At 40.7% G+C, this 25803-nt stretch overlaps 1 protein-coding gene across 4 annotated transcripts in view; it reads left to right on the top strand.

Annotated features, from left to right (window-relative positions):
- raly.S (RALY heterogeneous nuclear ribonucleoprotein S homeolog) overlaps window positions 1–25480 on the top strand; it is a 74483-nt gene extending 49003 nt beyond the window's left edge. For all 4 annotated transcript variants that reach the window (XM_018238421.2, XM_041578530.1, XM_041578528.1 and 1 more), the window contains exons 3-10: window positions 8457–8719; window positions 14285–14357; window positions 17773–17820; window positions 19674–19834; window positions 20380–20493; window positions 21943–22091; window positions 23829–23868; window positions 25238–25480. In XM_018238421.2, coding sequence (XP_018093910.1) covers window positions 8464–8719; window positions 14285–14357; window positions 17773–17820; window positions 19674–19834; window positions 20380–20493; window positions 21943–22091; window positions 23829–23864 — 837 coding nt within the window. In that variant the 5' untranslated portion in view covers window positions 8457–8463 and the 3' untranslated portion in view covers window positions 23865–23868; window positions 25238–25480. The remainder of the gene's footprint in view (window positions 1–8456; window positions 8720–14284; window positions 14358–17772; window positions 17821–19673; window positions 19835–20379; window positions 20494–21942; window positions 22092–23828; window positions 23869–25237) is intronic.
- Window positions 25481–25803: the final 323 nt, after the last annotated feature.

Raw genomic sequence — 25803 nt, 5'->3', positions numbered from 1 at the left:
AGACAATGGGCTGAACACAGACAAAACAGGTACTTTCAGGCATGAGATCAGCCTCGGATGTAATATTGCAGCTAAAACCTACTGGCCTGATGTGTATAAGTTGGTGTACAGACAAAGAACAATAAGGTGTTTGGGGGCTGCCGGGAAGCAATCCAGACATGAAGCATTTGTAGGGAACAGCGGAACAGAAAGGTTTATGTAGGAAGCATAAACAGAGAGAAGCAATTATCAGCACCATCTCCGAATGGTTCATGTCGTCTATCACTCCTGTATGTGGAAAAATACAGGCAAAGCAATATATACAGAGCAGATATCTATTTTCTTAAGAAAATAAGCCTTTCTCAGCCAATACATCAGATGTGTGTGTGTGTGTGTGCAGGGGGGGGGTTATTTCTCAGGCCTAATAATTTATCAATTAACGACAGTGGCCCATGAAGGGAAAAGATTTAGTGCCTAGTAGGCTTATAACAGAGTATTTAACCAAAGAGTATTTCATTTAAATGGAAGCATAACTTTTGCTGGTTTGTGCTGGAGTTGGAAATTTGAGTTGGAGACTGTGCTGTAAAAGACCATTAATCACTAACAAGTGCAACGTTTGTTCCAGGTCTAGTAACTAGGTTATCCCCCCCCCCATAAGTGGGAACAGATGCAGTATAAATGGAAGTTAATATGAGAAATAGGATCTATTTTATATGTTTACTTTATTAGTAAGGACGTTAACCAGAACCTCCGTATCCCAAGTGCCTCAACATCCATATTAATCATGGCCCTTACCAGAACCACAATATCACTGAGTGCTCCAGCATCTGTATTAGTCATGGCCCTAACCAGAAGGTCAATATCCCTGAGTGCTCCAGCATCTGTATTAGTCATGGCCCTCACCAGAAGGTCAATATCCCTGAGTGCTCCAGCATCTGTATTAGTCATGGCCCTCGCCAGAAGGTCAATATCCCTGAGTGCTCCAGCATCTGTATTAGTCATGGCCCTCAGCAGAAGGTCAATATCCCTGAGTGCTCCAGCATCTGTATTAGTCATGGCACTCACCAGAAGGTCAATATCCCTGAGTGCTCCAGCATCTGTATTAGTCATGGCCCTCGCCAGAAGGTCAATATCCCTGAGTGCTCCAGCATCTGTATTAGTCATGGCACTCACCAGAACTTCCATACTCCTGAGTGATCCAGCAACTGCATTAACCAGGACCTGCACCAGTCTCTCTGTACCCCTAAATGCCCTAACAGCTGTTGTAATTTCCCTGCTGTTGTGTGGATCCACGTTATCTATTTTTATGGTTTTAACGTTTTTATGAAAAAAAAACAGGCAGTAAAAGCTGCCCCAAGCAAACAAAAAATTAATTAGAAAAAAAGATATCATAAAGAATATATGGTCTCCAGCTTGTGCCACTAGGATGGAAGGAGGCATGCCAATTGATGGATATACCATTTTTCTTTATAGCTTTGGCACTTTTGTCCAGGGGCGTAACTACATATTAAGCAGACCCTGCGGCTGCAGGGAGGCCCAGGAGGTATAGGGGGCCCCATGAGGCTCTAATTAATGCGAAATGTCAACATATAATTGTAAAACAAGACAACCTCTGGATATTTTGGGGGTCCTAAAATGAATTTGCTGTGGAACAAGTAACATCTAGTTACGCCACTGCTTTTGCCTAAGCCAGGGTGGGGCTTATATTCTTGCACTGCCTTGAAGCATAGCTCCTCCCTGACATCTATGTCAGACATTAAATGCTGTGATGTGCAGGCGGCATGACATATTTGTATCATATAACCTATATCCACAAATACCCAATTAGTGAAGTGTAGATTAATTACAAGTCGTTGGCATAGGTTTATGGAAGTGCGGGGTAACGGAAGTAACAGGGTTCATCTAATTGCAATTGTCAAAAACAAATTAGAATAATTCCTCTCGTTAGGCATATCGGATTAAATAAATGCTAGATTGGTGCATTTGTAATTACCAAATTATTGTGTCAACTAATTGTATTGCATCGCTACAAAAACACATGGTGACAAAGGAAGAGGGCCCTGCTTTAGTCACTATGGTAACTGATGAAGCCTGTAGGCCTCACACCTCCATGGAGATGCGGCTGCTATGGAAACGCTGGCTCTGTCCTTATTATTACTTAATGGAGCCATCTCTCTAACGTAGGCATATTTTTTGAAGTGGAGCTGAGAGGGAAGGTTAAGCTCCCTGATAGGCTTTAAGTGAAAAAACGGTATAATACGGGAGCTTTTCTTATATAAATGCCAGCCATTCCAGTGCTAAAACACCGTTTAAGTCAATGGTTTACAGCTACAACAGCCACAGTGTTTATGAAAAGTGCTCCCAACAGACAAAGCCAAGGCATAGCTATAAAAATAAAAAAGGAACACCAGTTGCAGGTTATCTTAATATATCTTTGTTTTTGGCATATTAACATAGCAAAGTAGGAATATATCATGTAGTCTTGTAGCCAATTTAGTGTAAGATTCTAGCAAGCAAATATAGCTTTTAGTGAACTATAGTGTTGTGCAGGCCAGACTCAAGGCCCCCGGCCTCGCTCTCACAGCTTGTGATATAAACCTGACCCAGCACCTCCATCATTCCTCCTCCTGGTCTTTGCCTCTTTTATTTATACACTCATGTGGAAGGTGGGTTGGTAGGTAGGTAGTCAATCTGTGTATCACTACTGGACTACTGCTTGAACACAAATGACTTGTTACTTGAAACATTGCCCCTTTTTTAATGTTATATTGCAGAAAAACAGATATGAATTCTGACAGAATGCAGAAAATGTGGGTTGAGTTTTCCATTCCACCTCTGGTATAACTCAACAGGCTCCATTATAAATGGAACATTCCATATAGAATAGTGAACAATGATTTTTTTTTATGTAGCATTCACCTTGACCCCTATAAAGCAAGGACCTGTTATAACTTATTCTGACTAACATGTTACTGAGCAAGCTCTTTCACCTCCTGTGACACTGGGAAAATGACCAGTGGGTGGGCCTAGAAATCTAAGATGGCAGCCTATGCTCAGTTTGTTGGGGATTTTATGGCAGTTAAAATAATTCCAAAGTTCTGCTGTAATGAAAAGTTAGAAAGGATAAAGTTGATTACGAGAGTAAGAAAAATCATGGATAAAATTAAAATGTTGGAAATTTGCTGATCAAGACTGGAACAAATGATACTGGTGCCCAATGCCAACCTCCACCACCACAGTCCACTACAGCAGCTTGCTGAAGATCCTCCACCCCCATTCATTTACCACCGCTCGCTGCCAGTCCTCCCATACCTGGTGGTATGTGCAAAGAGGTCTCAGCGTGGCAAGAAAAGAACAAAAAAAACTTTGCATCCCCTCAATTTGTGTCCAAGGCATCTGCCTACCCCTAGTTTGGCTCTGCTGTTGATATTTTAATTTCCCAAGCCTCAGCATGCTAAAGATTTTATTGCACAGGTTATTAAAAGAAGGAAGAGGGAGAAGAGCTCTAAGGTCATTTAGATGGAGTCACACAGAGAGTTTACTAGATGACATTGTTGCCTGTTCATTAAAGAATAAACCGTGCACTGCATAAATAGTGTCATTTATTCCAGAATATCTGAAAGGCAGTTGTTGATCTGTTCTGCCCAAAACAATGGCTGTTACATCCAACACAACTAGCTTTGGTGCACAAGAAGTCACATAATAGCTCCAGTCTCACAAGGCTTCCAGGATAAGACCTAGCGAAACAAGAGGCTATGGATCAGCGAGATCCCATTTACATTTGTTATTGTCATTGCTACAAAGCATGAAAAGTGAGAGACATTTCTCATTAACCTCGCTTCTTCCAGAAGAACGGCTGTTATACCAAGTGTGTGCCTTGGGGGACTCAACAGGCGATCTCATATACTTATGTCCAAATAAGCCAGCCAACACTAGCTTCTGTGATCTTTGTACTCACAAACTGAACCTGACAGCTTTCATTTGAAATAATGTACCAGTTATAAGTTCCTAGTTATAGTTCTCTTATAAACCACAAACCACCTGCTCCAAAGGCTTGTTCAATACAAAAGAGGAGGGTTGTGGGGGTAAAAATGTGTTCAAATACAATTGAAGTAGGGTTGCCACCTGGCCGGTAAAAATGTTACTTGATGCCAATGTTATATATAGGGATAAAACATAAAAATATAGGAAGGCCGGTATTTTTTTCCAGAAAGGGTAGCAACCCTATATGGAAGTGCTACTGATTTGCCCAATTAATCAATGCACATTCCCTGGTCCTCTGTCTCATAAGTAATTCAGTATATACGCAAGGGCATGTTTTTACAAAAACACGGGTTTTTTTTAGTTACAAAGTTATGATCTTAAAATTGATAAGCCGCCATACCACGTTCAGGTTAACTCATACGGTGATCCCTAACTGTTTACCTCCGGTCATAGTATAAAAGGCTTGTACCTCTCTGCATAGTAGCATTACTTGGGACAAGTGTCTCCTGAACCTTGGTTTCAGTATGAGGGCTAGATCCTCCCCTGCCACTCACTTTTGCAGCTTTTAAGAGAGAGAGAGAGAGACTGCCCAAACCAACACCCATTTTTAAAAGCATAGGACCACCATTTGTTTAAAAGGGCGGGTGTGGGGAGCTTAGCATGCAGCTTCTGGCTACAATACAAAATACAGAAGAGGAGAGTTGTGGGTGCACTCCTAGGCAACATGTGTTTAAATACAATGGAAATGCTACTGATTTGGCCAATTAAACAATACACATTCCCTGGTCCTATCTCACAATTATTTCAGTATATATGCAAGTGCGTCCATCACCCTTTAAGCTTTAGCTTTAAGACATTTACGGGGGAATGTAATAAAAATCGCTAACGGAAAAACTATTCGCAATGCGAAAAGTTATGCCTTTGCGCGAACAAATTTTGCTTTGTGCGAATTTAATATAGCTTTTGCGTGCTCGGAAATTGTTTAGCGACCACTTCCGACAGTGAAAGACCGTTTGCGAATTTTATAGTTTGCGCCAATGCGCAGTCAATGTAATAAAACTTCTTACAGAAAAAGTCGTTATGTTTGTTCCAAAAGATTACGACACCTTCAAGCACTTCTTATTAGTGCGCAATTAAAATTCGCAATGCGCAATTAAAATTCGCAATGCAATAACAGTTTAAGGAACAATATTACATTGTGAAATGTGGATTTTTAGTCTTATTGGTGCGAATTGTTTTGCTCTTTGCGACTTTTATTACATTCCCCTGATAGTGATATTAGGGATTGCTTTGGACTACTAACAGGGCCCTTGGCATCTGCTGGGTTTGCTCTCTCTGCTATTACACCCTTAGCCCTAGTCATACAGAATCTGCCTTTTTTGCCTGATTTGTTGGTTAACCTAAAAATTGTACCATTCTTTAGGAAGCTTTAAGAACATTCTGAAAAGCTCAATTTAGGAGAAGGAAAGTCGTTTAGCACCAAATGTTAGGCACCCCATAGCAATTGTATTGACTTACCTGAAACCTCGGCCGGTGCTCCTATCAGCAGAAAACTGCACCGGCCTGGGGTTATTCCAGTGAGCACCATGGAGCGATCCTCTTCCGGCTTCTTCTTAGAGTGAAAAGCCGAGCTTTAACTAAAAAGTCAACTTTTTCATTCTACTGTGCATGCATCTGCCAAGGGAAATTTGACGAAAGAAGAAGCCGGAAGAGGATCGCTCCATGGTGCTTGCTGGTAAAACCCCAGGCTGGTGCAGTTTTCTGATGATAGGAGCACCGGCCCGGGGTTTCAGGTAAGTCAATACAATCACTTGGGGGTGCATAACATTTGGCACCCCCAAGTTCTAAACGACTTTTCTTCTCCTTTAAAATCAATATTGAGGCTGCAGTTATAGCTATGCCAGAAGGGCTTTATCTATTCCATGTCTGATAGATGAGATTCCATTGTGAGCTGCCTGGTGGGGAGCAGGTCACTTGTAAATGTTAAGGTTTCAGGTGGCTCAGTAGGGATCAGAATAATCTCATTAAAATCCTTTAGTTACCAGCTTGTTAAGAGACCGAGCAAACAGGAGGATCATTAATGGATGACACACATGGAATGAATGGCATTTGGAGAGTGCCCTCTCCTGTTTGAAGTTAGAGCGCAGCAAGACCTGTGTCACATCTGTTAGGATGCCATGTTATTGCCGAAAAGAGATCATTAGCCTCTTCAAAAGGAACAATCTAGAAAAGCTATTAATTAGAAAAATAAGATGATGATATGTGTGTGTGAGAGAGAGAAGAATTACGTAGCTAATTAATCAATGAACTGGCCAATATAGTGCGTCAGCATATGGCATTTTCTATCCTGTCCATACACATTGGTTGGTTCGGCTTGAAACAAAAGCAGGGCTCCCTTATGGCCAGCATGATACACAGCTGGCAAGTTGAAGACTGGTATCCCAGAATGACATTCAGCATGTTCCTTGGTACCATTTCCAGTGGCACCCAGACATGTGACTATTTCCCAACTCGACACTTATTCTGATCGATATTTTTCATCTTCCCTTAAACTGTCGTTCTGACTACAGAAGTGCATCTATTATCCCAGATGCTGCCAGTCAGCCACGCACTTGAAACAAATCATAGCTGCAGTCCATTCATCAGGAAAAAATTCCGTAATTGGGTGATTTTACGAATAAATTTCTGAAAGCGTTGCCACTCGTCAGGAAATGATTTTTCATTAAACCAGCTGTCAGTACGCAAGGTATTTTTTTCCCCCTTAATTCTTAATTGATGACCAATTTGAGTTTCCGCTGCGTCCAGAAATCAAAACATTTATGCATTTTTAAGTAAAATCATTCATTTTCTCTTTAACTTCCCCCACAAGCTCGGCATCAGTCGCCTTTTCATTCGGTGGATGTGCTACTCACAAAACCTATTGACATAATTCATTATATGAATATTACTAAAGGAATATTGACACAATATTAAAGATACCACCCACTTTATACCCAGGATTCAATGTCCAGGGTGGTGCTACATACAATACTTAATCACATCTAGTGCAGGCCCTGTGCTTGTGGGCTGAGCTCTGCCACTTCCCAGCTGTTGGTAGGGTTATAAAAATAACAAAGGTTCTGACATAAGAGCATGGGGATTGGGAGTAGAGACGAGTGGATCAGGGGAAGCTAGATAAGATGACGGCAGAAATTGGTGTAGAGAGGAGGCATGACTTGGTGAATTGGGGTGGACCTGGGGGGATGGGGGCAGAACAATTGAGAAGCCCAATTATACAGGCAAATGCATTGGTAAATGTGTAGTTGGTGTTTAAAGCTCACCATAAACGTTAAGATTTTTCTCTCCTTAACAATCGATTTTAGTGAAATCCGATAGATCCGTCAAATTATCGTGAGGTTAGTGGGCATCCAACTATTGTACATGTAAAGATTTTTCATCTGACATTGGTCAGAAAATCGATCAGGCAGGTTAGAAAATTATTTTATAAATGATTTGGTTAAAATTGAGTCTATGAGAGATGGCTTTTCAGTAATTCAGAGCTTTCTAGATGACCTGTGTAACATAGTATTGTTTTTTTTACCAGTTAAATTACTTATTTGGCTTGACTTTAATTGAATACAAGGAACACACAATGAGTTCCTGACTGATTCCCCGGTGCAACAAGCGGATGCCAGTTAGTCATTTGGAAAGCCCACCTGCGCAGCACAATGCAATAGCAACAAATACAAACTATTGGGAGGCACCTGTTCATTAACGATTGGCAAATGCAGGCGCTACTACTTGATACTGACATGCACGGCTGCACCGGGACAACAAATGCACCAAACGGCACCATGAATATCAACACGAAGTGCAAAAATCAAGTGTCAAAATCAACATAAAGGGGCCAAATCAGCAGACTAAGACTGTATATAATAACCAGCTACTAAGGTAATGCTGGATGATTTGTAGAATTTATTGGCGAAGCCAATACTTTGGGTTTGGGTTACTTTGGGTGCAGGAAAAAACAAAATAATTCCATTTACAGTTTGGTAAGCCTATTTCCATTATACACAGATATATCTCAGTAATTCTCTGCTAATAGCAATATCACATACAAACATTATCCAATACATTTTTTTACAACACACAAAACTCTTCTCAGCAGGGAGAGTTCACTTAAGTGGCTGTCCCAGTTGGAACCAATATAAAGGCCAACTCATTCATTACGAATGATATACGAAAGAGTTTTCTGCTTCTAAACAGGACTGGTAAACAGGAACAGAATCAACAATCGATAGGGAGACCCTGTTTGTGGGGAAAACTCCAGAGGGGCAGGTGCCCCCCCTCCTCCTATTCCCTCCCCCCATCTTATGAATTTCATGCTTTATATACAAAAATAAGATGAGAGAAGCAGAAGACAACAGCAGAACGGGCTGTTTGCAGCAGGGACATAGTTATGTTGGGGAGGGCACAAGTAAATCATATCTAACCAATTTTCTATCTGTTCCCAGGGGGAAGATGTCCCTGAAAACCTCAACCAGCAACATTACAAACAAAAATGACCCAAAGTCCTTGAACTCCAGAGTTTTCATTGGGAACCTAAACACAGCTGTGGTGAAGAAAAGTGACGTGGAGTCCATCTTCTCCAAATATGGCCGAGTGGTGGGCTGCTCCGTGCACAAAGGATATGCTTTCGTACAGTATATGAATCAGAGGAACGCGCGGGGGGCAGTGATTGGAGAGAATGGACGTGTACTTGCTGGGCAGACACTGGGTAAGTAAAAGAGACCACTATCTGACCAGTAGCAAGGCAGGTTAGCTCAAGCTTGAAGGAAAGGTAGGATAAGATTTGGGTATAATGATTATTGTCTCACCAATGTTCCCCTGAAATCCCAGCTAGAAGGTCAGTTAGCATAAGAATTGGGTATAATGCTATTGGCCCTAGATACCCCAGAAAGTCCAACTAAATAGGTTTTCCTATATCTATAATAGTACTTTATAATAGTAGGCACGGAACAAAGACTGAACCTCCAAGGGGGGGCTTGAACCAAGAAGTCAGACAACTACTGAATGAGAGGAACATGTAGCAGTGATTGTCAATTCCATGAGAAGGTTACTCCTCTTCTGGTATGGAGGAACTTATCACCATTTATTTTATAGTGGGGGACTCTTTAAGACCGCCTCAACGTAGCTTTGATTCATATATACACGACTAGACCAGAGACAACCATTAAACTCTCCAGAGTCTTCTGCTGGACTTGAGAGTATATCAGTGAATCATCTCATGTGGACACTTTAAATCTGTTCCATCGTCCCTGCTGCTTGCGCCTTTCTGGTCTGAAAGTACCCAGAATAATATGCAGTGGGTTTTCCCAGGGCTGGCTAGACGCAGATTAGTACTGTAGAATTGCCTGTCAGCTCTACGCCATGATTTGTGCATTTGTGGATGGAGCAAACGACTGCTCGTACATCACAAGGGCTGAAACAAGGTCACGACAGAAATATACGTTCAGAAAAAAAAAAGGGCCAACAATTTATACCTACAAATGATGGACGTGTCTTATGCAGAGCCACTGCAGCCAAAGAAAATCCTGTATTTTAGATGAAGAATCTGCCCTTTTGTATATGGACATAGCTTTTTGTACAGAACATTACTTCTCTGCATAGTTTATTAAGCATATGATTGGGAGAAGCCATTCTGACTTTGCTTAGCAGAAATAGAGCTGAACAGGACCATTAGGGTCATAAATAAATGGAGCTGCTGCTATGGCTAGCTGTGAGTCTAAGTCAACCAATACAGCAGCTCCAATTCATTTATACATACAAATATTAATAGAAGACATATTCATATCTCTAGTATGGCAGCTTAAATATATATGTATTGATACAGGCATACAGAAAGGGCATGTTATTCACCCACCATTGTCTATGGCAGTTGTGATAGGCAGCAGTGGTGTAACTAGAAGTGTATGGGCCCTAAGTACCAAAATGAGTATCACGCCCCCCTGCAATAACAGCGTCGATTGTGTTATTACATACTGAGCATTTTTGGTGTTACATAGTTAACATAGTTGCATTGTTAATTTGGGTTGAAAAGACCAAAGTCCATCAAGTTCAACCCCTCCAAATGAAACCAAGCATCCATCCATACACTCACATAAACTATATCTACCCATATCTATGTTAATTGTAGATTTTAGTATCACAATAGCCTTGGATATTATGCTTGTCCAAGAAATCATTCAAGCCCCTCTTAAAGGAGAACTAAACCCCCAATGGTGATAAATCCCCACTGGCCCCCTTCCCTGTCTCCCCCTGTGGGGATTGTGCAGGGGGGATGCAGGGAGGGGGGCCAGCGGAGGGGGGACAGTGGGGAATTATCAACATGGGGGTGTAGTTCTCCTTTAAAGGCATTAACAGAATCATCTATCACAACATCACCCGGCAGTGCATTCCCCAACCTCACTGTCCTCACTGTGAAGAACCCCCTAAGTTGCTTCAAATGAAAGTTCTTTTCCTCTACCCAGAAGGGGAGGCCTCTGGTGCAGTGATCCTCTTTATGGGTAAAAACGTCTCCTGCTATTTGTCTATAATGTCCTCTAATGTACTTGTAAAGTGTAATCATGTCCCCTCGCAAGCACCTTTTTTCCAGAGAAAACAACCCCAACCTTGACAGTCTACCCTCATAATTTAAGTCTTCCATCCCTCTAACCAGTTTAGTTGCACTTAGTCTCTGCACTTTCTCCAGCTCATTTATAACCCTCTTAAGGACTGGAGTCCAAAACTGCACTGCATACTCCAGATGAGGCCTCACCAGGGACCTACAGTATAAAGAGGCATAATTATGTTTTTATCCCTAGAGTTAATGCCCTTTTTTATGCAAGACAGAACTTTATTTGCTGTAGTAGCCATAGAATGACACTGCCCAGAATTAGACAACTTGTTGTTATCTACAAAAAACCCTGGATCCTTCTTATTTAAGGAAACTCCGAACACACTGCCATTTAGTGTATAACTTATTTATATTATTTTTGCCAAAGTGCATAACCTTACATTTATCAACATTGAACCTCATTTTCCAGTTTGCTGCCCAGTTTTCCAATTTAGACAAATCACTCTGCAAAGTGGCAGCATCCTGCATGGAACCTATAGTTCTGCACAATTTAGTATCATCTGCAAAAATAGAAATGGTACTTTTAATTCCCACCTCCAGGTCATTAATAAACAAGTTAAAAAGCAAAGGACCTAGTACAGAGCCCTGCGGTACTTCACTTACAACATTGGTCCAATTAGAATATGTTCCATTTACCACCATTCTCTCTAGTCTATCTTTTAATTAAGTTTCTGTGTGGCACTGTATCAAAAGCTTTAGCAAAGTCTAAGTAGATCACATCCACTGCCATCACAGAGTTGATGTCCCTGCTCACCTTCTCATAAAAGGCAATTAAATTAGTCTGGCAAGATCTATTATGCATAAATCCATGCTGGTACAAACTCACAGTATTACTATTTGCAATGGAGCCAAGTATCTTATCCCTTCATACCCCTTCCAAAAGTTTACCTACCACGGACGTTAAACTAACCAGACTATAGTTTTGAGGCTGAGGCTAGGTTCCCTTTATGAATAGCGGCACCACATTAGCAATTCGGTAGTCTCTTGGAACCCTGCCAGACCTCAATGAATTCTGAAAAATTAAGTAAAGAGGTTTGGCGATCACAGAGGTAAGCTCGTTTATTACCGTGGGATGAATACTATCTGATACCGGACCTTTGTTTATGTTTACATGTTCTAGTCTCTTTTAAAGTTAGGCAGGTTAAAATAGAGTTAAAAGGTTGAACTTGATTGACGTGTGTCTTTTTTTAACCTAACTTACAACTACTCTGAATTTCCTCTTGTGTGAACAATGCATCATTAGTTCTATTACTAGAATTGGGACTAGTAGGTTCCTCAGTTGTGTATACAGACAAAAAATAACAGTTCAGAATCTCTGCTTTTTCTAGGTTCTCATCAACCAACTGCCCCCCATTGGCAACCTCATTACCCTAGTCCATTTCTAGATAATTGAAGTCACCCATAATAACTCGCCTCAATTTGTAAAAGTAGCTGGGCTTCATTCACGTCACTTATAAGAGGTGGTTTGGAGCATACACCAAATAATTTTCTTTGTTACCTTTTGTGCAGTTGAAATCTCTACCAAGAGGGATTCCACCCCTCCCCAGTGCCATCCATTACTACTTTGCATGGCTTTAATTCAGGCTTTACAAAAACTCCACCACCCTTTTTAATCCATCTGTCCCTCCTAAAATGGGTGTAGTCATTTTAGTTCACAGCCCAGTCACATTTTTCATCAAACCAGGTCTCAGTTATACCAATTATATAATATTTTTCTTCACATGCAATTAACTCTAGCTCTCTCATTTTACCTGTCCAACTCTGTGCATTTGCCAACAAACATCGGAGGTTACTACTTCTTTCTTACATTTGATATTTACATTACCTAATGGAGAATTTGTTCTTAAAGAAGCATTAGCCTGTTTTCCTTGCAGTGTAAAGGCAGAGACACATGGCCAGATTCGGGGAGATTAGTCGCCCAGCGACAAATCTCCTCTTCTTCGGGGCTACTAATTTCCCCCAAACTGCCTTCCTCTGCCTTCCCTCACGCCTCACGAGGAAACTTCGGGCGAGTTAGGAGAACAAAGCAATCCAATTGCCATCCCGCCAGAGATTTTCATTCTAGCCAGCGGGAAGGCTGAGGAAGGCCATGCAGGGAGATTAGTCACCCCAAAGAAGAGGAGATTTGTCGCCGGGCGACTAATCTCCCCGAATCTGACCGTATGTCTCTGCCCTAATCTCTGCCCTAAAGCCTTCTGAAAACAGAAGGTATTTACTTGCCCTGTGCTATATACAGTACATAACACTGCTTTAATACCAAAAAATGAAGAGTTTGACTCTCATAAAAGGCATTATGGCTGGAGACATGCAAATCACTCCTTTATGTCCCTTCGGCCAACTATGCATCCAGAACCGCTGGTTTTATAGCACAGATACAGCCTAATAGTTCCTTTGCATGTCTCCGCCCATAATGCCTTATGTGAGAGTCACACGATCATTTTTGGTATTAAAGGAATAGGAAAGTCGTCTTGCACTTGGGGGTGCCAAATGTTTAGGCACCCCCAAGTGATTGTATTTACTTACCTGAAACCCTGGGCCAGTGCTCCTATCAGCAGAAAACTGCACCAGCCCGGGGTTATTCCAGTGAGCACCACGGAGCAATCCTCTTCTGGCTTCTTCTTTTTTCAAATTTCCCGGGTCAGACGCATGCGCCGCAGAACGAAGTAGCTGACTTTTTAGTTAAAGTTCGGCTTTTCGTTCTACTATGCATGCGCAGCCGCGCGAAGAAAGAGGAAGACGGATGAAGATCGTTCTGTGGTGCTCACTGGAATAACCCCGGGCTGGTGCAGTTTTCTGCTGATAGGAGCACCGGCCGGGGGTTTCAGGTAAATATATACAATCACTTTGGGGTGCCTAACATTTGGCCCCCTAAGTTCAAGAAGACTTTCCTTCTCCTTTAAGGCAGTGCTTTGCATATGTCACATCTTGCACATGAAGGGCTTTTTGGCTCCTTTTAGCCGGTCTCACCCTAATCAGGTTCAGTTCTCTGCTCCTGTTTTCCTTGTAATAGGCATCTCCCTAGCTGGTAAACTGTACACCCCCTCACTCCTCCCCCATGACCCTTTATTAATCCCACTGCCTAGTCTACCCTAGCTTCCCCATAAAACTCTAGCTCACCCACCCTCCCCCGCTTGCAACCTCTTAGGCATTCCTTCCCCCAGGACAGAGGACCCCCTTATATTTAGGTGCAATCCATCAAGACTATATAGGTTGTACCCCAAGGAAAATTCAGCCCAGTCCTCTAGGAAGCCAATCCCATCCTTTCTACACCAAGACCTGAGCCACGCATTTAGCTCCCTAAGCTCCCGGTGTCTTCCTAAACTTGCAAGTGGCAAAGGCAAAAATTCTGAAAAAAATACAGTGGAAGGCCTTGCCTTAATCTTAAAGCCTAAGATCCCTGAACTCACTCTAAGACAGAAAAAAACCTTTTAAAAATTACACAATAGAAGTTAAATATACAAACCTTTCTTTAAAATGGCAATTTATACAAACAATCCTTATCATTTTGTGTAGTTGTGTTTGCTTTAGTTTGCTTTAGTTGCTTTCACCAGTCACCAGCCTGCGATTTCTTTAAACTACATGGGGAATAAAAACCATAAATAATTCACATTTCCATCAAGCCGACTTATTGAACTATAAATATCATGGTTTTCCTTTCTCTGATAGACATTAACATGGCTGGGGAACCAAAGCCCAACAGATCCAAAGGGCTGAAGCGAGCTGCGGCTGCACTGTACAGGTAAGCTTCGGGGACAGATAGGGGGGGTTTATTGTATCATTAGAATTTAAAAAGGTTACCTGTATATGTCGATTAGCCCCAGTGGGGTCCCAGAAATATTTCCCATGTCTCCTTAGAAAATAGAAATCAGTTTTCCTTTTCCTTACCAAATATAAATATAAATTCCCAGCACTCCAGCACTAGAAATAATTAGACAGCTCTGTATTTGGGTAGGATGGTTTGGGAGCACCAAACTAATCCACAAGCTAAACTCTACCAAACTATTTCAGAAGCTTCATGTGCAGCAGCCACTCTGTTGGCATCACCAATTTTATTACCCAGGTCCCCCACTGTTGGTGATCTTGCCTTATATCTTGCCCATATCTGTTTGCAGGGCCCTTCTCCAGGAGGAACGAATTAGGGTTGCCCGCTTTCATATTCATGAAGTTGATTCAGGTGGCGGGTGATGTCGCAGGTGAAATTATGGGTGTGCCTCTCCCATCAGGGGGCAAGGCTATGCGCAGCCAATGGCTGATGTCCTGTCCAGATTTCCTATTTTGGAAATCTGAAAAGGTGGTTTTTACCTAGACAGTCCTTATGAAATCCATGCTGTCTGGGTCAAAACCAGACAGGTGGCAAATCTAGACCTAACTGGCTACTGGAGCCACTGGAGGGAAGGCCATGCCAAAAAGTACAAGGGGTCTCCAATGGAAAATGGCCGTGTGTGCATGACCACTCCCTTGACCCACCCAATTCATAACCCATTATGTCAAAACCGAGGCCATGATCCCACACCCACCTTGCCATATTCCATGCTGCCTTTGCAACCCTGGAATTATGTTTTATGTCTCTTGGGGCCTACTTTGCCACAGAGCCCCTTACTACAGTACCCCCTGTAACCTCTGGTGGAGGCCCTGCTCCTCAACTCACCCATCTCTAAGGTAATTGGGTGGGGTGAGGCAAATGCATGTATAGAAATGAAAGCCAGGAAGGGCATGGCCAAGGACTAGGGCCCACAGGTGCAACAGTAATGTAGAGCTCCCAATGATCTCTAGTGGCCATATTTACATAAAAATGGCATAATGCTTGCTTTTACTGAGCACTAAATATGCTTTGGTCTTAGCACATCACAGACACTCTTGTTTTACACCATGTGGAAAAGTCATATAAAATATTGATTTCTAGATTCATAACTTTTCCTTTTAATGTTCCCTTTCCTCCCTGACCAGCGGAAAGTCACGGGAAAATAACAAGGACATTAAAAGAAACAGTCATTCTAAACTATTTATGCTGCAAATTACAGCGATTCAAGTCACCCAGCACTAAAACCAAAAAATATATATAGTCGTTCTATTGCAAATGAACACGGCAGATTGATTTCTCAGTCTCTCAGTAAATGGCGAGATTAAAATTTTAAAGGCACGTTGATAAGGAGAGATTTTCCGAGCCGAGCGGGTATACTGATATAAAACATTACAGCAGGCCACGCAAGAAGGAAAGGCCTTAATTATCTTCAAAGCCAATTAGAAAGGGCAAAAGTATAGATAAAATTGGTAGCCGTGTTCAGTAATTTCAAAAGCAATTAAAATAATTATTGGATTTCACATATTAAGGATTTATCATGAGCTCACTGCAAAGGAAAAAAAAAATAATTCCATTAAGTCATAAAATCTCATCGCTTTCAGTAGAAATGAGAAAGGCGCTGAAAGGAGATTGGTTAAAAACTGTGCCCAGGGACCGGGACCTTTTTATTTTTCTGTGATTTATTTTACAGCCAAATATTCCATGTTTTTTTGCATTAATGAATGTAAATGCAAATATTTAGGACAAATGTAAGAGATACATCACAAAAATCAATGAGGCTTCTCAGTGGGTTGGGAATGGGAGGCGCGTTATCATTCCCAAAAGCCATCAACATACAGAAAACATAACAAGCTAATCAAGAGGCCCACACAGGCTCGATCAACCATACCTAAACATAAAAGTAATAAATGCATAGATATATATAGATAGAGTAGATATATACAGTATAGAGAGAGAGAGTAGCTATATATATATAGAGAGAGAGAGCAGACAAGGAGTGGGAGGCCTATTTATCAATAATCGTTAGTTACCCTATCCATTAACGCGATCAATTAAAACCATGGAAAAAAATATGAATACTTCAAATTCGTAATAATTTTTAATGGGTTCACAAACTCCCCATAAAAATGTTGAAATACCCATACGGAAAAATAGTTTACATTTTGGCTAGGACAACTCCCATTGGCTGCTACATGAACTCACAAGCTTTCAGATGCAGACATTTTACATAAGAGTTTTTTTGCGTAATAAATATCGGAAATTTGTGTGGGGGGGGGGGGGTTCTTTAAAAAGCATTCTTCAAAGTAATGGTTTTTAGCTCTAAAAATCCAAATGTGAATAAACGACTCCCTAAGAGTTCAGCCATATCTGATATGAATTTATTAAAGCAGCACTGTAAAAAACCCAGCTCTTTAGGGTCAACACAGTTTTCCTAGGACTGTACATCTTAAAGACCTTGGACTGTCAGGGTTGTCACCAGTGCCAATATCACAAATTTACTGCCAATGAATTGCCCAGGTTTCACTCACTTACTGGACATTAGTGCCAGCATTTTCCCATTCTATTGTCTGAACCATCAATTCTTTTATGAAATGGAATGAGGGGAAAAGGAGTATTGGCTTCCATGCTTTACCTAAACTGTCACCAGGCTTCACCCCTACTGAAAACTCTGAACATATCATAAGGACAACAACAATATAGAAATATAATAAATAGAAATAATGGCGAAGAGGGTCCACAGTGAAACTTTGTTTTGTATAGTTAGAGAAGCACGTTTCTTAGTGTTGGAGTAAGACTTTTAAACTCCACTGTCTGGTCACATTGACATTAACACCCATTGAGGAGACCATTCCTAGGCCTAGTGTAGGGTGGATTCAGGCCTGGCCTATACCATAAACAAGCTTCCTATAGGCCTGATCTCTACTCTCTCCTGGAAATTGACTTCCACACAGTGTCCTTCAAATCCAACTGTAAACTTTCATACTTACACCATAATCTGAGCCAGAAGTGCCCATACTTAACTAAAAGTAGACCTTGCATTAGTAATGTTGTCCCATTATGATCTACATCCATAAAAGCTTTGTTAGCATTCTGTTCCATGGAAAATATTACTTAATTTTATATTGATCGATGAGAGAATTTATATTGTTATGTTTAACAAACAACTATTTCTTATGTAACCTTTACGTAATAATTATCTGAATGAAAAGCAGGAAATAGGAGTGTTATTTAGACAAGCTGTTTGCTGACAATGTCTTGAGATCTACTGATCACCAGCTAAAGGTCTACTGGTAGATCTCGATATACCTTTTGGCCACCCCTGATCTAAGCCATCCTTCTGTTGTCTTTACAGTGGTTACGACTTCGACTTTGACTATTGCAGGGATGACTTCTACGAGAGGTGAATAGCACTGCAAGGACCCTCCATGACCTGATTTTATTCTTTTGTCTGTGTGTGTGTGATTGGAATTGGATCTGGAGATGGGGGGAGAATTAGAGGATTGTGGTATTGCAATCACATCTCCCCACTGTCTGGCAACCAGGCAGGGGGGCTGGAGTTAATGAGCTTGCTTATTCCAACCAACCTAACAGCACGAGTCTTCATTTACATACTCTGATATTGATTGTTATGCATATATCTCCATATTGCTACAAATGAATGTTTGTATGAGTGCATTTTACAGCAGGGGTGGGGGGAAAGGTTTCATTTTTCCATATAAATATATACAGTAATATATATATGTGTTTCTTTATAAATATACACCCACACACACATATATATAATATAACGAGTACCAATTATTATGTAACATAATAAAAGGGGGCAGTTTGCTGCTGGTCTTACAATCCATAGCAACCCATCAGCATTGGTCAGCTGTTGAAAATAAATGTCTGATTGGCTGTTATAGGTCACCAAACCTAGGAAAACTCCTTTTATTACAGTGTCTTATATTGATGTCAATTTAAGTGCACAGAGAGACACATACTGGCCTTTCTATCGGCTTTAAAGGTCATCCCTATTAATAACACTGGTATATAGTTTTGGAGACCAGTAGAGCCTTGTGGTCAGTGCCCATGGAAGGCTTATACCTATGGTACTGCACTGTGTGAAACATGTACAGAAGGACAGAAAGATAGAGAACATAAATGGATAGAGACAAAAGAAATGAGTGTATTTCCATCCTGCTTAATGGGGTTGGTTCCAGTAGTTGGCCAGATGTCTGCCGTCTCTCATCCATCATCCTAAGGAACCTGCAGCTCTGACACTTTCCAACTAGATATTGCACCCTCAGCCATCTATTGAAAACCGAGCTGGAATAAGTGCAGGTGAGGAGGGGGAAAACCATATGGAACCCTCAGATTTATTGCTTGGGAGAATCAAACACATGTTGTTCCTTATGCAGTCGAAAAACTTAGAATTAAGGGGGTTAAAACAATAGAGCAGACTCATCCCACATTCAGTAGCCCAGCAAGAGTGGGAATGTTCTGGTGCATTCTGATACGGGTGTATTGATTAGACTAAGGCAAGAAATAACGTGAATTTATCTCCAAGTATTTTTAGCTGATATTAGGCCCAAACATTCCTTTAACACCTGCTGTGCCTGCCTGTGTATAAGCCAAGATCCCAACAGGAGGCTTTTGGCTTGGATCAAACAGAACCACAGCACCCCCTACAGGCTGTATCAGCACACAACCTGGGTTTTAAAGTGGACCTGTCACCCAGACACAAAAATCTGTATAGTAAAAGCTCTTTTCAAATTAAACATGAAATCCAATTTCTATGTTTTATTAAAGCATTCATAGCTGTTGTAAGCTCATTTAAAAATCTCAGCTGTCAATCAAATATTGTCTGCCGCTCCTCTATGCCATGGGCACTTCCTAGATGTCACTGCTCTCCACATATTCCCCTGTTCTCTTTACCATTTAAATCTGTAGCCAGGGCATGGGGATGGACATTCTACTGCACAAACAAGGTTCTGAGATGATGCAAGGCTTGTCTTAATAACAGTGTCCACAAAATGGCTGCTGCCTGTTTGCTATCATTATGAATTCCCAGACTGAAGGAAACAAGATTCAGATTATTTATATTGTGTAATTAAAATTGCATTTTGCTTGACTAATGTGATAAAATAGGATTTTTTTCGGGTGACGGGTCCCCTTTAACACAGATTTATAAAACTTTGCCTGTTACAGAATAGGGGTAGCAGTTGTTAAATAAAAAACCTTATTCTTTCTCGCTCTGTCTATCTTTAGGCTGCTTGAGTATCGTGGTAGGGTCTCTCCTGTCCCTCGTACTGTCCCTGTTAAACGTCCACGAGTGACTGTTCCACTGGTACGAAGAGTTAAATCTGCCCTTCCCGTAAAACTTCTTGCAAGATCTGCAGCTATCACAGGGAGTGCGGCCCGACTGAAATGTGAGTAGTCACCATATAATATTGGATGCTCCAGTGAATAGCCTGCCTTCCAGCACTAGCTCATCAAAAATAAGGAGATTCCTATGCAATTGGCTTGCTGATATTACACTGTAATCAGATATCAGAAGGGTTGTCTCCACTTGGAGTCAGGACTAAAGGATCCTCTTGCATTAATAGCTTGAAAAATGTTTTTATCGTGCAGTGTTGCTTTAAGAATGTAATACAGGTATAGGATCCATTATCCGGAAACCCATTATCCAAATTACAGAAAAGCCATCTCCCATAGACTCCATTTTAATCAAATAATTAAGATTCTTAAAATCTTTTTGTCTGCAATAAAACAGTACCTTGTACTTGATCCTAACTGATATAATGAACCCTTATTGGAGGCTAATCAGGCTTATTTAATGTTTAAATTATTTTTTTAAATAAACTTAAAGTATGATGTTTGTTTTCTGTGCCACACTGGGTGAAAACAGTGGGTGGGGATCATTTGCAATGACTGTAACAACCTGTTTCTTTTCTCTTTTCTTTTTTTGACCCAGTAAGACGCAATGAAATCCAAACGATAAAATCTGAACTCACGCAGATTAAAACAAACATTGATGCTCTGCTGGGGAGGTTGGAACAGATAACAGATGAACAAAAACCCTGCACAGGTTAGTGGTGGTGCTTCATTTAGGCACAAATAGTGGAGAAAGGAGGTTAAGGGAAATAGTTTCCTATACTGGGACAGGCTGCTGAAAAAAGGAAAGCTGGAGAGCAGGTTAATACTGGGAGCTGAGGGAGATGTTGAAGATCAGACCATACTGGAGTGAGAGGTTGGAAACTAAAACGGGGAACTGGCAAGCTGAATATCAATTTATACTGGAAGCTAAGGGAGAGGAGCTGGAGAAACTGAAGATAAGACCATAAGCATGCCCAAAAGGGTGAAGCTGAAGAGTAGATTATACTGTTGGTAAAGGGAAAACTGCGGATCAGACCATTCTGGGAACCAGAAGAAAGAAGCTCAAGAGTAGATTATACTGGGGTGGACGAAGCCTAAGAGCTGACCATAGACAGACTAAAGAGGTTGAAGCTGGATAGTAGTCCATACTATGAGAAAAGGGAAAACTGAAAATCAGACCGAGACCATTCCAGGAGCAATGAAGCTGGAGTAAGAAGTTGGAGAGAAGACTAAACTGGGGGAAGAAGGGAAGCTGAAAAGTACACTATATTGGGAACTAAGGTGAGAAGTTGGAAGATCTGGAGAGTAGACTATATTGGCAATATTGTGAAAGCTGCAGATCAGACCAGACCATTCTGGGAACCAGAAGTGAGAAGTTTAAGAGTAGATTGTAATGGGGTGGGGGAAGGGAGGGGAAGCCCAAGATCTGACCATAGACAGACCCAATAGGTTGAAGCTGGAGAGTAGACTAAACAAGGTGAAAAGGGAAAAATGAAGATCAGACCATTCCAGGAACAAAGAGTAAGAAGCTGGAGAGTTGACTAAACTGGGGGAAGAAGACAAGCTGAAAATTACACAATACTGGGAGCTAAGGGTGAGAAGTTGGAAGAGCTGGATTGTAGACTATACAAGGTGAAAAAGGAAAACTGAAGATCAGACCATTCCAGGAACAAAGAGTAAGATGCTGGAGATCAGACCATTCTGGGAGCCAATAGTGAGAAGCTGGAAAGTAGAGTAATACTTGGGGGGAGATGAAGATCTGACCATAGAGGGACCCAAGAGGTAGCAGCTGTAGCAGCTGTAGACTATATTGCTGGGACGATGGAATCTGAAGATGAGAACATACAGTACATGGAGACCTTGGAAAGCAGAATACCATGCCAACAAAAGGAAATTAAAGATCAGGCCGTATATGAGCAAACAGAAATAAACCTTATACATTAGAAGACACAGTGAGAACACAGGTGAGGAAAGGTGGGGCCCTCAATCCAGGCACAAACTATCTCAGTCTCTTCTTATTAGGAATGTGTAGTTACATTGAGTTTAATTTACACCATATATCAACCTCTTTACTTCCATGTATTTTGCACCTTAGCTTAACACCAGGTGAGCGTGCAGTTGGCCTGTTGTTACTTACCTCCATTTTGCCCTATAATTCCAGCCATAACAGCCAGAAAGAAGTCAGACTGCAGCCGAAGTGAATTCTCCCAGGACGACAGCACGTCGGAGGCCGGGGACACGAATAACGACGATCCCCTTAACGGAGATGAAGTAGAGGACCTGACACATGACGAGTCCACAGATGACTTGGTATGATGCCATTTAATGGAGAATAAAATGAGTTTGCAGTACTAACAGTCAGAGTCTGCTTATCCTTAATATCAGATATTAAACAGCAACCACCTTTCACATCCAGTTATTAGCTTTCCACTGGTATCACTACTGCTGCCATTCACATAACATAAGAATTGTATAATAGTCAAAAGAGGATTGTGCCTCATTGTGTCATTTGCTCAACAATATACCAGAATAACTGCCTACAGCACCACCTACTGACTGACAGCGGTACAGCTCTTTGAAACTGAATGTCTTTAAGGGATACCAGCAGCACCTAATGTTATTACTAATTTTGCAATCATATATAATCCTTTAAATGAAGTACAGGTATGGGACCTGTTATCCAGAATGCTTGGGACCTGGGGCTTTCCGGATCTTTTCATAATTTGTATTTTCATACCTTAAATCTACTAGAAAATCATGGAAACATAAAACAAACCCAATAGACTGGTTTTGATCCAATCTTAGTTTGGATGCAATACAAGGTACTGTTTTATTACTACAGAGAAAAAGTAAATCATTTTTATAAATTTGAAAAATGGAGTCTCTGGGAGATGGCCTTCAGCAATTTGGAGCTTTCTGAATAACGAGTTTCCGCATAACGGATCCGATTCCTGTACAATCAACCCACAAAGATCAAACAAGTGACAAATATTTTTCAAAAGTAAATCCACTTTACCAAGAACTACACTATGCAATCTTTGGGATCCATTATCCAGAAAACCCGTTATCCAGAAAGCTCTAAATTACGGAAAGGCCATCTTCCATAGAAGATTTTTTATATAAATAATCCCATTTTTTAATTAATCCTTATTGGAAGCAAAACCAGACTATTGGGTTTATTTAACGTTTACATGATTTTCTAGTCGATTTAAGGAGTGAAGATCTAAATTACGGAAAGATCCATTATCCAGAAAACCTCAGGTCCCGAGCATTCTGGGTAACGGTCACCATACCTGTACACAATATTTTCAAGGATAAGATGTGGATTCTAATGAGGGCATCTGCTGGTTTTTGCCTTAATGGGATTCCAGGTACCTGATAACCCCATAACACAGCACTGGTCTTTATTTGCTTATCCCAATATAGTTTATAAGGATTCCTCTTCCACCATATAACAATGGATATTGCATTATGGAACCACTACTCCACTAAGTTATTAAGTTCTTATTTGGGCTTCTCTAATGGAACCATTACAAACTGTCTTTCTATTTATTCTCCTTTTTCAAACCTATAATAGATATGGGGCATCAGGATTTATGCACACTAACCAGCAGAACTATTCCCCGGAACTAAGTACAATCCTGCTACAAGTATGGGATCCATTATCTGGAAACCAGTTATCCAAAAAGTTCCACATTACAGAATCTCCCATAGGCTCCATTTTATCCAAATTTTTTAAAATATCCTTTTCACTGTAATAATGAAACAGTTCCTTCTACTTGATCCCGACTTAGAAACAATTAATCCTTATTGGATGCAGAACCAGCCTATTGGGTTTATTTAATATCCACATGATTTTTTTAGTAGACATAAGGTATGGAGATCCAAATTACAGAAAGATCATTATTCAGAAAAAAAACCCGGGTTCCTAGCATTCTGGATAACAGGTCCTGTAGTAGCAAAGGCTCATTATAAAGCTGAATATTCTTACATGCAATGGGAGAGATGGATAAACTTGCCAATTTAACCTTCTTTTCTCTTTTGCAGGATATCAGTCACTACACATCCTCCTCTCTCCACTAACAAGGTACGTGCCCAGTAAATGCCATTCTGTTCATTAGTCCAACTGTCCACTTCACTCTTGGCCATCCATAAATGTTATTTTATCTCCCTGCTGCAAATGATTGAGATCTGTTATGAATCTTACAGTCTATATCCATGCCTGTCCAAGCCTTTACCATGAGCAAGTACATATATTGACTATACATTAGAAACAGATCAGAATAGGGATAGATAAACAGAGTATATAGACAGAAGATAGAGAGAAAGAGATAGATGATAGATAGCCCAATAGAGCGATAGATGATAGATAGATAGATCGAGAGAGAGAGATAATAGATAGATGTTAGAGAGATATATAGATGATATATAGATAATAGAGATAGATGGATAGATAGATAGATAGATAGTAGAGAGATAGATAGAACACATATAAATAGATGATAGAAGATAGATAGATGATACACAGCGATAGATAGATAAATAGATAGAGATAGAAGATAGATAGAACACAAAATAGATAGATGATAGATAGATAGATAGATAGATAGATAAATGATGGATAGAAGATATATGGGGGTAAATTTATCAAAGAGTGAAGTTCCGCCACTAGAGTGAAATTCCGCAGCTCTCAATTCATTTCTATGTGATTTTGAAAGGCGTATTTATCAATGGGTGAAAGTGAAATTTCACCCTTTGATAAATACGCCTTTAAAAACCCCATAGAAATGAATGGGAAGTGGCGGAATTTCACTCTAGTGGCGGAACTTCACTATTAACTTCACTGTTTGATAAATATACCCCATAGAAGATAGATAGATAAGAGTAAATAGATTGTCCATAGCAGACAAACAAATGGTTTAACTTATCATTAATTTAACTTATAAGCACTGCACTCATGACAAAATCCGCCTTTGTGCTACTCAGTCAGAGAGTGCCTCAACAACTTAAAAGAGCAATGTGCCAGTAATTATATGCCATCTTTATTTATCTCATTGCATTTCCATTTTCGTTCTTTTAACCAAAAGTCAGACTATGCAAGCATGTTTGGGCATAACGCCTGCAGTCACCATGACAACCACAAAGAATTTAAAAAAAAAAAACCTGGTCCCTTTGTCTTTCTGTCTGAAGAGCCTCAAGCGTCCCCTGCTGGACAGAAGTGAGAATGCAGACAATCCAAAAGCTAACTTAAAAATGTAATGAGTGAAGTTTATAAGTATTAGACAAATCAGAAGAAATAAATCTTAGAAATCCTCTACATAATCTCAAGACACACGCTTGTTTATTGATTAAGTGGTATAGATGAGTCTGAATGAAAGTGAAGTTAATGCAGTGTTCATACTAGCACTGTAATTGTATTGGGGTTGAAGATTTACACCATATATTTATTCTCCTAGCTTCATTCAAGGGTTTAGGATCTGCAGAGGGGACGTCACTACCAATGCCAAATATCGGAGGATCCCAGGCCGCCTCACCTGCAACAGACCCAAGACTGGTATTATCTACACAGAGACTTTATCCTTCATCAACACCAAGAGACAGTGACCAGGGAGAAAATGAACCACATGATTCCTGTACAGAGCAGGAATTGTACAGACACACCAGTGCCCTCCAACATCATCAGTTTGCCTCTCCGGACTTCATCGGCCCGTGTACGAGGACTGCAAATCCAGTAATTGTCTGAAAATTGGGCAGGTTTAAATGTCTTACCAGGAAAGATTGCATTGAGGCATTGTTGTTCTTCACCAACGGGTCTCTTTTGGACTGGAATATGAGGTCCACTCATTTGGTGATCTCACAAAGACCAGCTCAAGGATGTTTTAGTTAGAGAGTTACCTGCGTCTTTCAGGGAAGTTAAAAGAGGTGAATTCTTTCAGTCAGCTTCTCTCATTGGGGCAAATTTAGTAAAGGGCGAATTTTCGTCTGCGAAGGCTTTGCCACACGTCGTGCCACTTTGCCAGGT

Source organism: Xenopus laevis, chromosome 9_10S, assembly GCF_017654675.1.
Source record: "Xenopus laevis strain J_2021 chromosome 9_10S, Xenopus_laevis_v10.1, whole genome shotgun sequence".
Classification (NCBI taxonomy): domain Eukaryota; kingdom Metazoa; phylum Chordata; class Amphibia; order Anura; family Pipidae; genus Xenopus; species Xenopus laevis.
The sequence above is the reverse complement of the archived record's forward strand: the minus strand, read 5'-3'. Positions and strand labels throughout refer to the sequence as shown.